The 16,679-nt window shown below is 42.4% G+C and overlaps 1 protein-coding gene across 1 annotated transcript in view; it reads left to right on the forward strand.

Moving 5' to 3' along the window:
• The window catches only part of dmgdh (dimethylglycine dehydrogenase), a 28,342-nt gene extending 12,120 nt beyond the window's left edge, over positions 1–16,222 (forward strand). The window contains exons 6-17 of the mRNA XM_079525022.1: positions 1,861–2,000; positions 2,493–2,601; positions 3,160–3,358; positions 3,999–4,168; positions 4,636–4,789; positions 11,054–11,219; positions 11,557–11,687; positions 12,489–12,706; positions 12,835–12,992; positions 13,170–13,229; positions 13,405–13,539; positions 13,790–16,222. Of these exons, the coding sequence (XP_079381148.1) occupies positions 1,861–2,000; positions 2,493–2,601; positions 3,160–3,358; positions 3,999–4,168; positions 4,636–4,789; positions 11,054–11,219; positions 11,557–11,687; positions 12,489–12,706; positions 12,835–12,992; positions 13,170–13,229; positions 13,405–13,539; positions 13,790–14,008 (1,859 nt within the window). The 3' untranslated portion in view covers positions 14,009–16,222. The remainder of the gene's footprint in view (positions 1–1,860; positions 2,001–2,492; positions 2,602–3,159; positions 3,359–3,998; positions 4,169–4,635; positions 4,790–11,053; positions 11,220–11,556; positions 11,688–12,488; positions 12,707–12,834; positions 12,993–13,169; positions 13,230–13,404; positions 13,540–13,789) is intronic.
• The last annotated feature ends 457 nt before the right edge of the window (positions 16,223–16,679 follow it).

Consider the following 16,679-nt stretch of genomic DNA (forward strand, 5'->3'; position numbering starts at 1 on the left):
TGGTTTATGCTTTAGAATCGCCTCATTGCTTCATATAGTTAACTAAGAGTAATGTCCCCTTTATTTATTGCATTTGTGCGTGCGTGCGTGCGTGCGTAGGTGTGTGCGTGCGTGCGTGTGTGCGTGTGTGTGTGCGCGTGTGTGCGCGGGGGCTGACCATCTTGACACATTTCGTTTCATGTCAAGGACCCCCACATTGTTACCTTGCAGCTGCCGAACCAGGACGTGATACTGTAGTTTAGGATGGACCGAGATTGAACACAATATTTCCAAGATGTTCATACTAAAATGGCTTTTTTTAGTGAGACAAATGAGGAGAAACTCAACTTTTTATGGACCTTTCTTTATCCCTGCAACACACTCTCGCGAGATTTGGGAAGCTATCTAAAGAGTCTCTCATAAGATGTTCTAAAAACTGCATTTTTTTGTGAGGGTACCTACCCTAGGAGACACGGGGAGAACATTGCAAACTCCACACAGAAAGGCCCTTTCGCCAACCCCACCTAGGGTATGGGCGCCGATGACACGGAGGAGAGAACACGCCCCCAGCGTTCCCGCCGGGAATCGAACCCGGGACCTTCTAGCTGTGAGGCGACACCATGCCACCGATATTATTAACTCCTATCCACAGGGGCGCCACCGATGGTCAGCGGTGTGAAATCCTGGATGGATGGATGGATGGATATTAGAAGTCTAACATAATTATGTCGTCTTGCCAATGGCTGCGACTTTACTCTAGACACACAAACAGCTGAGTTGTACATCCTGTAGTGTAGAGGATGCTACAGGATGCCGTAAATCATGTCACGTGTAATCCTTGACATTTTGGTGGTGACAGTGAAGAGACATGAAAAGACTTGTTTTAATGCTGATCTGTGGAGTGTCAAATGACAACACTGTAGCATGCTACAGCCAGGGCCGGCCCTAAGCAATTTGGCGCCCTAGGCCGGATGTTTCTGTTTATTAAAGATGGAGACAGGGAGATCCTTCTTACTGAACAAACACTCTATATAGCAATGATTACTATGACAATTTACATCTATTTAACAGCTAGTTAGCTTATAGATGGGCTATTCTGGCTATAATTAAAAACTAGAGGTTCTGGCCAATACGCAGCCCGCCCCTCACATCTAGAGTTACACCTACGTTGCACCGCCGATCCGACCAATGTCTTGAGGGGCATTGTCAGATTCCCGTTGTACCTGTCTGTCTGTGTCCCTTTTGTGCCCATATATGGAGATATCTGTATCTGTCAGTCCTTGTCCCTTTCATGCACATACACTGTATATTATAGAGATCCCTGATCTGCCCATATATGGTTAGCATATTGGTTGGATCTGTGGTTCTGGACAACTACTCGCGCTGAGTTTATTTCCCATATATGCACACGACCATATATGGGCATAACGAATGGATCTGTGACTCTGGACAGCCGGATCTCTGAATCTCGGTTGTGCCCATACTGTATATGGAGCTGACTGATTTGTTTGCGGCTGATGCCATGATTGACGACACATTGAGGTGTGTTGTCACTCCATATTTGGGCAGTGGGCATACTGTAGCTGCATTGGAAACTCCTTAGGTTATTGCTGAGTCAAAGTGACGTCAGATTTATTTTATTTTTTCCATTTCCTTAAAAGTAATCTTTTTGTACGTTTCCACACGACAAAGACGACAATTTGTCCTAATGTAGTTTGTCGTATGGCATTTAGTCTGGACTAACACACTACATGACTACAACATTTCAGGTGAATAAAATATGACCAAAAAAAAACGAAATACATTTTACTCAAAAGGCTATGACTAAAAACTAAATCAAAATGTTGTAAGAATCAACACTGGTTTTGTTTTGCGTAATAGGTTTCTGGGCCCGGGAGGTGGGCAAGCTGATCGGGTTCGAGCACCCCACCATCCCCGTCCACCACCAGTACGTGGTGACGGCCACCGTGCCCGAGGTGAAGGCCCTGAAGAAGGAGCTGCCCGTCATCAGAGACCTGGAGGTAGTGTCCATTTCGTCGACTAAACTATGACGAAAAATAGTTTGTCGACATTTTTCACAGAGGAAAACCAAATAGAAACAAAGCTACGATAACTAAAACTAAGACTAAATATACTGTCAATTTCGTCAACAAATTAAAACTAGACTAAAATGTTAGGGAGGGACTATAGTGGACAAGAGATCCAGTATAAGTCATTTTACACTTGGTTGCATGCTGAAAATAGCGCGACGCGTTGTGAGCTTGTAGATCGGCTATTTTCAGCATGCGTAAAATCAGCCATTACGACGGCATCAAGGCCCGTCCCAAAACACATTTTAGTCGACTAAATCAACTGTAGATTTAGTCGACTAAAATCACAACATTTAGTCAACTAAAACTAGACTAACACTAAAGCATTTCAGGTGACTAAAATATGACTAAAACGAAATAGAATGTTACTCAAAAGACTGTGACTAAAACTAAATGTGCTGTCCAAATCAACACTGCCTGCAGGGCTCCTACTACCTGCGTCAAGAGAGAGACGGCCTGCTGTTTGGACCCTACGAGGAGATGGAGAAGATGGTTCTGCAAGACTCCTGGGTCCGAGACGGAGTGCCCCCAGGTCAGTGCGTTGTTGTCAGAGTGGCTCAGGGGTAGAGTGGCCCGGTAGAGCGGCCCGGATGGAACCGTGAGGTTCCTAGTTCGAACCCGGGCTCACAGTTAGTGTCGAAGTGTCCTTGAGCAAGACACCATTTACCAGTGCACAACAAAGTATAAAGTAACTAAGTACATTTACTTAAGTGCTGTACTTAAGTACAATTCTGAGGTATTTGTACTTTACTTGAGTATTTGCAATGTCCCAGTACTTTAACTTTTACTCCACTACATCTCAGAGGCAAATATTTTACTTTTACTCCACTACATTTATTTGAAACTTACTTACTTACTTAGTTACTTTAATTACTTTGTAGATTTTGATTATTATTACAAAACATACATTACCCACTTCAGCCCTTCAGCCATTTGGAAATAGGCGATCTATCGCATTGTGAGCTTTTATTTTGAATTCCAGGTTTTCACTTGTAACGGAGTACGTAGTTTAGTTCTACTTTGCAGCATTGATACTTTTACTTAAGTAAATCAACTGATTACTGTTTTCCACCACTGTGTGTTTCTACAGGTTTTGGTAAGGAGCTCTTTGAGTCCGACCTGGACCGCATCATGGACCATGTGGAGATGGCCATGGAGATGGTTCCTGTGTTGAAGAACGCTGACATCATCAACATCGTGTCTGGACCCATCACGTACACCCCTGACCTATCGCCCATGGTGGGCCCGCACCAAGGAGCACGCAACTACTGGACCGCCATAGGATTCGGGTCAGTGCTTTGTTTTGACCGCACATTTTAATTTTGTTAGTCATATCTTTTTCATCTGAAATGAATTACTTTTAGTCTAGTTTTAGTCAACTAAATATCGAGATTTTAGTAGACTAAATCTACAGTTGATTTAGTTGACTAAAATGTATATTGTCGGGACTTGGTGGAGTCGTAATGCCTGATTTTACACTTAGTTCCATGATAGCTTGTAGATCGAACACCTGAGCACAACCAAGCATAAAACAACGTCTTTTAGTTGTGGGATCGCTAAGGCGATCACACTACTGTTATCTTCTCTATTCTCGATATGCATTAGACCACGGACCCCCATTTAATGGCTTTTTTTCATCTCTGGGACCCCAGTTTCATTGTAAAATTATTACAGTTAATTTGACTCTGAGAGTGTACAAATGAACACTCTCAGAGTTACAGACCTGTAAATGTCCATTTTGTTCCTAAGTCATTTGGCTGGGGACCACTGGAACCCCCTCATGGACTTTGAGAACCACAGGAGTAAGGTACATTTTGTTAGCCTCAATAAGGCAGCCGTGACCCATCACATATAAAAGCACATTGAGGCACCTGTCGTGTGAAATGTTCTATATATAAAATTTGACTTGATAATCAATGTGACTGCCAGGTATGGGGTGATCCACGCCGGTGGCATCGGTAAGTTCTTGAGTGACTGGATTCGAAACGGAGAGCCTCCGTACGACCTGATCGAGTGTGACCCCAACCGCTACGGCAAATGGACCGACGTTCCCTACATGTGTGCCAAAGCCAGAGAGTCCTACGGATTCAACAACGTGGGTAAGAACAATAACACTTCTATTACTCTTTAGCTGCGTTTTGGCTTCACGTGCCAAAAACAGCCGATGTACAAGTTCACAACGTGTCACATTGTACATTTCTTAAAGATAACACTTCTGGGCATTTGAATGTCTACACTAGCTAGTAGCTTTTGTGTGCACCCCAAACCGTTTTTTAAGTAGCTTGATTCAATATTTCAGATATTTATTATATTATATAAACCTGTTGTCATTTCAAACCCCATGTTAAACATGTTAGACTCATTGAAAACACACGTCCCTGCTTCTGGTGACTTATATTGTCCTTCTAATGAATGTTGGACTCATTGAAAACACACATCTCTGCTTCTAGTGACTGACATTGTCCTTCTAATGAATGTTAGACTCCTTGAAAACATACGTCCCTGCTTCTGTCATTCATTCATTCATTCTGTCTCTCCATTTCTTCCATTCTTTCCCTGCCTCCAGTGGGATTTCCTAAAGAGGAGCGATTTGAAGGCCGCCCCACCATCAGAACCAGTGGAGTATATGAGCTCCTCAAAGGAAAGTGTTCCATGGGCTTCCATGCGGGCTGGGAACAACCCCACTGGTTCTACAAGCCTGGAGATGATGCCGCATACAAGTAGGAAACACCATCAACGTTCACTTTGTTATTAACTCGTTCCCTTCCAGATTTATTTCTCCTGTTGCCACTGTCTCGTCAGAGGGTACTCTTATTTTTAACACCAAACGCTCACGGGCCGTGAACCGTGAGTAAAAAAACAGCTGTACTGTAAACTGTCTCGCAATCTTATCATTCACCAAAAACATACATTTCATAACCGCGACCAGCAACGCTTTAGAATAGATCAAAAAGCAGTCTGGAAAAATAATCCGAGATTTGATGGATTCAAAAAACAATCTGTTTTCATTGAAGCGGACACATACTTTTAAAAAAGTGAAATTAGAAGTGATGACACAAAGAAGTGAGCAGAGAAATGGAAATAGGAAAAGTATAATTTAAGCTGATAAATGAGGTCTCTCTCCTGATTGAGATTAGATTGTGCTCTCGCCTTTGGACCACAAGGTCATGGGGTCGATCCCGGGCACCGCCAACTTAGTGTATGAGCGGCATGGCTTGGGTGCGACAAATGTGCTGTAAGTCCTGGGAGCTGATTAGGCTGGGAAGGAATTCGGCCAAAATCATCAAGATTGTGCATTAGGTATGGGCATAAGATTTGGGCATAAGATTTTCAAAAACCATCGCAAACCAGCTGGGCAGACCCCCTAGTGGCCTGTTTGCAAACATAATCCATAAAAAAAATGATTTGGGGTTTCAACCATATACTGGTTTATCTTATATTGGATTCATTCATTACAAACAGACCACTAAGGAGCGAGCCCAACTCATTTGTGATGTTTTACCTAACACCAAGCCAAAAATCTAAAGCTTGTCACCAAGTGGACGATTTGAACAAATTATTCTGTTAACGTTGTTGGACTGTTTTTAATTATTTCGCTGCCCGCTAGGTGGTAGCATAAGCACAGCTATGTGCCAGCATTGAGTCCCATACTACAAGCCTCCTTTTAATTTCCGGGTTATCAGGGAGTTGGGGGCTATTGTTGTGAGCAGTGATCATTAGCATTAGCACATAGCCCTTACCTCTCGTCAGAAACGGTTACATGTCCGGAGTGATGCGAGACAAAGTCACAAATGAAATCCGATCATAGGATGGGCGACGGCTCACCATGGACAGCGCTCGAAGCTTTAGAGATACAGGGCATTGACAATTCTGCTTTTAATGGAGATAAATGGAGACTGGATGTCAAAATCCCATAGCTGGTGGGGACGGTGGCATTGCATAGCAACCGGAGCAATGCTAAAAGCTAAAGTGACGGTCGCCGCTTTCATATATGGGTCTACGAACATGTTCGTGGTTGGCACCTGCCTACCCTAGCCTAAGGGGGTCCGAATATGTTCGTAGATGGCAGGAGAAGAATGAATTACCTACTGCTGCTACGGCAGGCTTCTAAACATGCCTACTGTAGAGTAAACTAGAAAAAGTGCCCCTCGGGGCACAGGTCTCCACCAGGGCAGGTCAGGTTGTGGCTTGACAACACTCCATACATGTCATAATCCAGTGGTTCTCAAACACTGTCATATCAAGAACCCCCCACATTGATTTGTATTTGGCTGCAGACCTCAATCTGAACTTAATGTTGTGAAATATTTGTGTTGTTTAAATAAATATTCCAGATATTTTTCCCGAGGTCTTTTGAAAATAGCAGATCTACAAGCTCACAATGCGTTGCAGTGTGATGCGTTGCGAGCTGGTAGATCTGATATTTTCAAATAGCCAACGTATATCGGGTTAAAGTGGTTAAACAGACGTTGACACTATATTTGCTCATCTTTGCTGGAGACCCCGTGGGAACCCTGAAAAGACCCCTGGGGTCCTTCAACCCCACTTTGAGAATCACTGTCATAAATAATAGACAAATGTTCTGTCATAATGGGCAAACATTCTGCAAACATTCTGCAAGCTCGCAACACGTCACACCGTGACGAATGAAGCGTTCATGCTGAATGGAGCCGTTATGGCGTTCTGATGCAGCTGTTTTACAACAACGTGTCACTTGATTCTCTAGTCTATGCTACTGCAATGTTCTGTACCACTTTGATTCTTACAAACGATTCAGCACTTCTGTCTAATTATATCTTAGTGTTTTCATTAGATCCTTTTAAATCAGTCATGACATGAACTGTGATGTGGAACTCATAATATATGAGATAATAAGTGAATGAGTTAAGAGTGATGCTTTGGTTTGGCCAATATTGGTTTGGCTAGTCTGCATGGACATTCATAGACCACGAGGGGGTCATGTCATAGAAACTCAATGGAAACAAGTCCACTAGGCCTTTTTTGTGTAAGTCCTTTTACAGTAGATCAAGTGAATGACTGTACTTGTGCTGTTTGCATTTCTGTCTAATCAATCAATCAATCAATCAATCAATCAATCAATCAATCAATCCCTTGTATTTCTGTCTAATCAATCAATCAATCAATCAATCAATCCCTCAGTTTGGATTTGTCTTGGGGTTAGGGTTAGGGCTGAGGGAACATAGGTACGCTCCAGTGAGTAGAATTATAGTTGATAAAGGGTGTTATTTTATATTTCCTGCCAGTAGTGGGTGAAGTATTTGTTGGTAGAGGAATTGAACCACTGGGCAAAAATGTCACACTTGAAGACGCCCTGAGCAGGGTTATGGTCGCGCCCACCAGATCCCATGAGATCCCACAAGGAAGGCCAGCTGCAGTTCAGGAGGAAGAACATAATTTGTGCCAGTGTAGGTCAAGAGAAGATTTCTGTCATATAGGGTTCTGATTTTGATGCTATATGAACTCATTCTGCTGAGCATCCCCCTGGAACCCCCTCAAGGACCTCTAGTTCAGACCATAATACATACTTTCAACGTCTACTCCGCTACATCTCAGAGGTCTTTTTACTCTTTACTCCACTACAATTATTTGACAACTTTAGTTACTTTGTAGATTTAATAACCTACAAAACATACATTAACCAATTAGTTTAATGTATTTGTTTTTAGATTTAGACATTCTTCGTTATACTTTGAAAATACACATGTACTGTATGTGGGAAAGGATTGCTGAGTGCTTTACAGTCATTGTGTGGCTTTGCAGAATTGTGCAGACCAGATGCTTAGGACACAATGTTCCTACTGCAACACACACACACACACACACACACACACACACACACACACACACACACACACACACACACACACACACACACACACACACACACACACACACACACACGTGCGTGCACATATATCATCCTAGTCTGACAGGTTCTGGTGGAATGATCTAACCACATGCAATTTCAGCCTCCCCTCTTATAGCAATGGGACAATAGCAGAGGGTTAGAGGAGGGTCTGGATCCCCAGGCGGTTCCCACTCCCCACATACCCCACGAAAACTGCTCAAACATCGACAACAATTGTTTAATAATAGGAAGAAAGAGGCACATTTTTTGATAGAAAGATTGTAGATCTGCTATTTTCACAATATTTATCTGTGGAGCCGAGTCAAACTAAATGTTATGCCACATACCAAGTGCTTGTCATGGTGGGGGTCCCTAGTTAAAATATGAAAAGTTTGACATCCACTGGGTTAGAGAACCCCCAAAAATATGGGGGTATCCCTGGCGTAAAATCTCTTCAGATGGCGTTCCACAGCCAAAATATAGCTACACATTTGGGGGTCCTTGACATGAAAACGTTTCAGGACCACTCGTGTGACTAACACATTAACACATGTGACGCGCAGGCGGGCGCGCAGGCGCGCGCGCAGGCGCGCGCGCACACACACACACACACACACACACACACACACACACACACACACACACACACACACACACACACACACACACACACAGATACAAGGTTGTTGCACGACAGTGAACATTATGAATGGCCCAGTTGTGCTTTTTTTTATAGGCAGATGTTTTTTCCACTAACTGAGTGAGTCCTGACTTTCTGTGCTACTGTGAGCTGTTACATTCTGTACCGTCCATGCATTGTCCAGCTCCGTCCAGCTCTATTATAGTTATGTAACTTTCCTGTTCTACCCCGTATTTGACCCTCATGCAGACCCCCTGGGTTCCTTGAGGGGGTTCCCGGTGAAATGAGTTAAAGGGATATTTTACATAAAAAATAAATAAATAATTGGGTAATATTATTCTTGGTTTCGCTTTTGGGAGCACCCATTCATTCACCGCATTTGATGTACGTTAAGTCGATCTAATCCAGCCAGGATGAAATGAACGTTTCAAAAACGTGTTTTTTTTTTTTTTTGCTGATGTGTTGATTTAGCAACACAATATTATTGTGTTGCTAAATCAAGCAGGCAGTGTCAGTTCTATGACTCAGCTTGTCATATGCAATATTGGAATGATAGCACTGCCCCACCAGGGGGGGTCCGGGGGGGCTTGACCCCCTGGGCTCCAGATTCTTTATTTTTAATTTGCGATGAAAATGCTTCAATCTGGTGCACTTTGAGATAAAAATGAAGAGGCTAGATCTATAAAGAACTCATATTAGATTATTATCATCTTTACTGTGCTATTATTGCCATTTGCCAACATCACAGTAGGCTACAAAACAACATTGGATAGGGCAGGGGTGGTCAACTTTGATGATGGAGAGGCCCACTATATTTCAAACTCACTCCAGAGTTGCTGGAGACTATGCATATAGTCAAAAGTAGCTGATCTACAAGCTCAAAACGTGTCGCAGTGCGATGCATTTTGAGCTTGTAGATCTGCTTTTTTGCTATTTTTTTAATTGGAATCCTGAATTATTTTCACCTATTTTTTTTTTATTGGAATCCGGAAAAGTAATATTTTTTATTTAATTTCAAATACATTTATATGTTATGTTAACTTTATGATTATGAACTGAAATGCAAATATTGTACATAAAAAAGGCTAGTACTAGTCATTAAGCTACTAATATAGACTGAAGTAATTAAAGTGGGTCATGTTTGCATGTTTGGAATTGTAACAGCTGAAATCAATAACATATCAGTATTCTGATATTAACCTGCAGACCGCATTAAGTGAACTGAGTCTGTGCTCAGAGAATACATTCTTCAGCGTGTCCACAATAGTCCACAGCCCACTTTGCCACTTGCTCTGATCCACTGCATCAATAGCACCCCTCCCCCCCAATGGCAGACAATCATATGTCAGACACATACATTCAGTTGATCCGAATTAACATGTGTTAAATTCCTGTGCCTCAGGAATGTCGTACTTCCTGTTCTTTCCAGATGGGAGATGGCCATGACGCATGTTAGATGTTCCTTGCATGCCTGTACAATACATGTTTTTGTTTGTAGCAGCATGTTTCGAGTTGTTATAACCAGTGCTGCTAGTGAATATCACTGCCAAATATCGCTAGAAAACCAATCCAGCACAAAAGGTAGTTTTATATTTTATTATTTGAGGGGTCAAGGAGGTCGGGTTGAGGGGTCAAGTACCCCCTTTGACCCCTCGTGGCGCCGGGCCTGAATCCAACGGTTAAGTATCAATGACGTAAATGCACGTCAAGTGGTATTTATAGTGGTTTATGATACATCGCGATCATATGCTACTTACTCTGGGTTGCTAGTCAATCGAGTAAACAGAAAATGTCCGCTCCCATCCTCTTGTAGTCTCGGATTCCTTTCCCAGATTGAGCCCCTGGTCAAAACAATTAAGCTTTATTCAACGGCCCACAACCAACCGACGGTCGCGGCCACAAAATGTCAAAAGAAAAGACGAGCGTCAGTCACAACAACACACGGTTCCTGTGTAACCTTCAAAATGAGGGTTTCACTGAAAAATGCTGGCGGTTAAGGAATAATTAATGAATTAATTAATACCTGGCAATGAGTGGGTTAATTTGCTTGATTCAGTATTCTGGACATGATATTCATTTTTATCAGACACACCCCCTTTCTATACAAACCCATTGGAACTTCAAACTCGAAAACACCTGTCCTTGGATCTGATGACTCATACTGCCCTTCTAATAGGTGACGGGGTGAGGTGGTTTTTCACCTATTTTCAATAGGCTAATTTGTGAAAAGAAATGGCCCCATCACGTATTAGGTGCCCTCCTAATACGTGAGGGGGCAATTTTTCCGATAACTTCCGTCACCAGAACCACCGATGGGTATTTTCGATTAATCTTACGTTACAATGGGTTTGATAAAATGAATATCGAATTCCAGAATCAAGCAACTTAAAAACTGTCTACTCTTGGAGTAATTTTCGGCAAAATATTTTTCCACTTTAACCCGTGTGTGCGTGTTGTGTATATCGTGCATTGCAGGCCCAGTTTCCGTCGTACTAACTGGTTTGGACCGGTGGGCAGGGAGTGCAAGCTGGTGATGGAGAAGGTGGGCGTGATCGACCTCAGCCCGTTTGGAAAGTTCATCGTTAAGGGAGCCGACAGCCACAAGCTGTTGGACCGACTGTTCGCTAACAACATGCCAAAAGTATGTTATTTTTTCTTGGAATTTTTTCGGGTCAAGGACAAAAGTGTATGATAAGAATTCTCAGTGCTAATGTTACTCTATGGGCAAAAATAAACCAAATGGACCCTCCTGCTATTTTTTTAAATGTTTGAGAACTACTGATTTAGAAGGCATTTAGAGATGGCCTCAGGTCTTAATGGGTTAAATGAAATTGACAATTTTAACTCTGTTTTGACTGTAAATTTAACTTCAGCAGCTCTCAAACAATCATGCAAATGAACAAAATGAACCATGTAACCCGATTGAGTACATTCAACAATGTTCTGTTCAAACCAATGTGTTTTGGCATCATGTTCAGGTGGGCTTGACCAACATCAGCCACATGTTGACCCCCAATGGGCGGGTCTACGCAGAGGTCACCATCACCCAGCTGTCACCCGGAGAGTTCCTGCTCATCACAGGAAGTGGCTCCGAGCTTCACGACCTCAGGTGACCAGTCAGGCGTGCATTTTGTGAGATGAGATGTTTCAGTGAGTGTGCATTTTATGTAAGCGGTGTAGATTGATGTCATCTGGTTGCCGGTTGGCTAACACACAGCTGCACACAAAGGGCTTTAGTCTCAAGCAATCTAACACCTCATTATAGCAGCTGGTGGTAAAACCAACGCCTCTCTGTTTGCACCAATCAAAACGCCGCTCTGTCTGCCCCAATCAAAACGCCCCTCCGTTTACAGTTACACCAATCAGAATGCAACAAAACATGCATCTGTAACTCCCTCGCCCACACCATGAAGGATGGGTTTGTGATGCCACACAGTGACCCCCAGTGGTGATAGAAGCAAACTACAGGTCAATGGCTGCATGCTGCAGTTCTGCCCAGATTTTGTTACAAATTGTGCAGATTGATGGATGGATGGATGGATGGATGGATGGATGGATGGATGGATGGATGGATGGAGTGATTGAGTGATTGAGTGATTGAGAGTGATTGAGAGTGATTGATTGATTGATTGACAAATGAATGGGCAAGATATCTTTCAAAAGGATAAAACATATGGAGAACTTATTTCCATTGTGGTGCTTTGGTGAGGTTATGAGTTAAAAGATCTGTTAAAATAATAACTAATGACAACATTTTGGAATTTAGGAAAGGTAGATATTCACTCACGAGATTCACAACCTCACGATCCGCGACCCACAAATGGGTCCCGACCCACAGTTTGGGAAACGGTGCTCTGCTAAACATGCCTAAATTGTAATTATGAAACCCCTTGATTGAATCACTCTTCAGGTGGATAGAGAAGGAGGCTGCGGACGGCGGTTACGACGTGGACATCACTAACGTGACGGAGGACCTCGGCGTGCTGGGCGTGGCCGGTCCGAACGCCCGCAATGTCCTGCAGAAACTGACCCAGGAGGACATGAGCGACGCCGGCTTCAAGTTCCTGCAGTGCAAGAGCATCCAACTGGCTGGAGTCACGCTGAGAGCCATCAGGATCTCCTACTCCGGTACGCTATACACATAGTGGTGGAAAGTAATAAAGTACTTTTACTCAAAGGACCACTTCACGACTTTTCAACCTATCTTCATATAATTGGTCCTCACCAATGTTGCGTACGTGCGTGTGTGCATGTAGGTGAGTTGGGGTGGGAGATGTACATAGACCAGAACAACATGGCAACAGTGTACCAGGCTATCATGGCGGCTGGCCAGGACCAAGGCATCGATAACGTTGGTACCTACGCTATGAACTCTCTGAGACTGGAGAAAGGCTTCCGAGGCTGGGGAGCCGAGGTATGCACGCGCACACACACACACACACACACACACACACACACACACACACACACACACACACACACACACACACACACACACACACACACACACACACACACACACACACACACACACACACACAGGTTGGAAATGGGTGAAGTGCTTCTATAACTGTATCTTCTTTCTGATCAGATGAACTGTGATACCAACCCTCTGGAAGCTGGACTGGACTATTTCATTAAACTTAATAAGGTAGAACATTCATTCATCTTTATGGTGTACTTTGGAATGTTCTAATAATACTAACACCTATAAATATTATTTATATTTATATTTATATTTTTATTTTATTTTTTTAATCTACTTTCATATTTTAGCCATATATCTGTCCATATTTTATATTCTTATATTTAATGTTTCTTTTCAGCCTGCAGACTTCATAGGCAAGGCAGCTCTGCAGAAGATCAAAGCAGAGGGCCTTAAGAAGAAGCTGTGTTATATTACCGTGGAAACCGATGATGTCGACCCCGAGGGCAACGAGACCATCTGGCTTAACGACAAGGTCAGCAGGAAACCCAAACATTTTAATATGTTAATTATTTAATTTAATTTTACTGAATCATTGAGGCCTGCAATTTTCTAAACATTTTCATTTACATTTAATTTCAAGGGCCCCCTCTGATAGTGTACAAATGGAACCAAATTGATTTGGTTTCCATTTTGGTCCCAATTTCTTTCCAAAATGGCGTGTGTGTGCATAGAGCCCATTGGAGAACATATTATGGTTTTGACCTTTCTGCTTGGACCGGCAGGTGGTGGGGAACACGACGTCGGGCTGTTACAGCTACTCCATCCAGCAGAGCTTGGCGTTCTGCTACCTGCCCGTGGAGCTCTCCTCCGTGGGCCAGAAGGTGGAGGTGGAGCTGATGGGGAAAAGGTACCCCGCCAAGGTGGTCCAGGAACCTCTGTTGCTCACCGAGCCCACCAGGACGCGGCTGCAGAAGAAGAAAGCCAAGAGCACCACGGCGTAAAAGAGAGCCCCCCCCCCCCACCACATTTTACTACGTTGCGTGACTGTGTCGCTTGTCAAAAAATAACTCACGTACAAGCTAATAACTCGTTGCGTTGTTAGCCTGTAGGTAAGTTGTTTTTGGTGAGCAGCACAATTACATTCATATATTTGCTCATTATGCTCTTATCCAGAGATAAGAGACTTACATGTGTGCGATCAGAATAAACGGAGTAAACATGAGTCAATAAACAACAAGGTAAATAGACACATGAGTACCGAGTGCAGAGATACAGTGTATTGTTGCAAATAAACTAAGGGTCAGCGTCATTATAACGACGTCACGTTGGTCCGACTCGGCTTATTACTGACCCTGTCCCTAACCGCACGCAAAGCCACGTTGTCGGACTGTAGGATACCAGATAGACAATGCATCTGTCTAAACAACATGCTACCTACGGTAAACATTCTGTAGGCCTACATTTGAAACTATAGATGTAACACGTAACCAATGGACCTAGCATCTGTCTGAACAACATCTAAATAGAATTTTTGAGCATTAGTAATTATAAGCTGAAGGCTAACGCTACTTGAACAGGCTTCCTACGGGACAGCCTACACTTTGTATGCAAGCGAATGAAGATCCAGTATCACTATAGCCTGCCCTACACACTATATAGGTGTGCAAATCTTGAATGAATGAAAATCTTGAATGAAAATACCTTAATTTTCTTTTTTACAAAACAAATGTAGGATTGTTAGAAAGAAAGAAAGAAACAAACAAACAAATCCTAACCCTTGCCTGGGCAAATATGGCCCCAAAAACACCCACAGTGTTAAACCACAGCAGCCATCCATATTAGGGGAACATTAGCCAAAAACTATTTGCAGATTTAGCTCAAGCTAGTTGTGAGTCAATGTTTTTTTGGTGAAGAGATTGTTGTAGGATGGGGACTGGGACTAGTACAGAGCTCTGTTCCAATGTATTGAGTCTAGTTTATTGTTGGTCTTTTTCGTTTTTGTTTTTTTTAAGCCAGTATCATGATAATAGCATCAAATATTGTAATGGGCTATTTTAGGTTATGTTACCCACCACTAGACTTGCCAATAGACTTTCGCCAACCTCTAGTGCCCCTATTCTGGGCGTGTCATAATGTTCCAACATTCTGCGAAAATTACATCACATCTTATTGTGATGCGCTGTGAGCTTGTAAATCTGCTATGTTGCGGCAAAGAGGTTTGGTATAGAGCAGGGGTCCTCAATAGGCGGACCGCGGTCCACGACCGGACCGCGGACCACCTCTCTGTGGAGTTTTTTTTTAACTTGACAAAATAAAAGTGTTCTTTGTGCCTCAACACAATACCTCTCATTTGCTGTGAATTTTTGGAGGGGAATATTTGTGAAACATTTTATTTCCATACTCTGCACCCCAGTATTGGTTGGTTGGGAGGGGATCCGATTTGTATAAGCTTGCCTTGGTGTGACTGTACTAAAAAATATATAGAGCCCCGCTCTCCGCTGGCCGCTGCGTGGCCCGCGCTGCGTGGCATGGGACCGGACCTTAGTCTTTTTCAAAAGTTATTAGTGGACCTTCAGCATTTCTAGTTGAGGACCCCTGGTATAGAGGGAAAACAAGGAGGGGACCAATAATTGACCCCCTCCCCCCTCGAGGACCCCTGTCAATTAAGTATATGATATGTTTTAAGCATTAAGAGTGGTGTCGTTCTTACAGGAGAAAGGGAAAAGGGAAATGTGAAAAATAATATTTCCGTCTGAGTGATCACTTGACTGACTGTTAAGTCATATATGCACAAGCGCTACAGTATTCATGTGAATGTATTGCTTTTTGCAACAATGTCAAATTATGTTGTAGAATGTATTTGCCTTGTATTTGCTTTTTTATGACAATTTCAAATGCCAAATATACAAGTCTTAATTATACCTATTTAATTTTTTTCACATTTCCATAATACTAAAATCAGGTGCTACTATGCTGTTTTTCTGTCTTAAAGGGCCAGTGCATACTTTTAGTGTTCAACTTGCAATAATTACCGTATGCACTGGCCTGTTGTGTTCAACAAGCAAATGCTATTATGTAGAACATTAGCTGCCATTAACAGTTTAACTACTGTACAAGCTGTTTTTGTAATTCTGTAAGAAAAACAAAAAACTAATTTATTTGTAAGAAAATAAGTGTGCATTTAAAGTACTGAATAATTAAAGGTACTGCTCTTGACTGCCTTTCTCTATCTTGCTCTTTTTGTACACCTGTGCACGCGCATGTGAACTGCATTGCTTAGACTTCACCTGTTTTAAAAATAATAATTTTAGAATATTTTTGATACATTTAATTTGGAAACATCTTGTATGCTGGGATTCAACTGGCACAACATATTTTCAGATGGGGGTTTGTGCAAATATACATATTCATTTGGGGGTCCTTAATGAGAATGTAGTTTGTACGTGAAAATTTGTACAAAACATTTAGCTGCAAGCAAGCAGCGATAACAGGCACTTTGAACAGTCATAACTCATCGTTTGGCCAAAAGCAATGGAACTTGTTTACACGTGTGCCTTGAATCATGTGGAACACATCTCTCACTTTGTACGTGAAGAAATTTGTACTATATATATATATATATATATATATATATATATATATATATATATAGATATGTGCAAGCAGCGATAA

Source organism: Electrona antarctica (assembly GCF_951216825.1).
Source record: "Electrona antarctica genome assembly, chromosome: 16".
NCBI classification, from domain to species: Eukaryota; Metazoa; Chordata; class Actinopteri; order Myctophiformes; family Myctophidae; genus Electrona; species Electrona antarctica.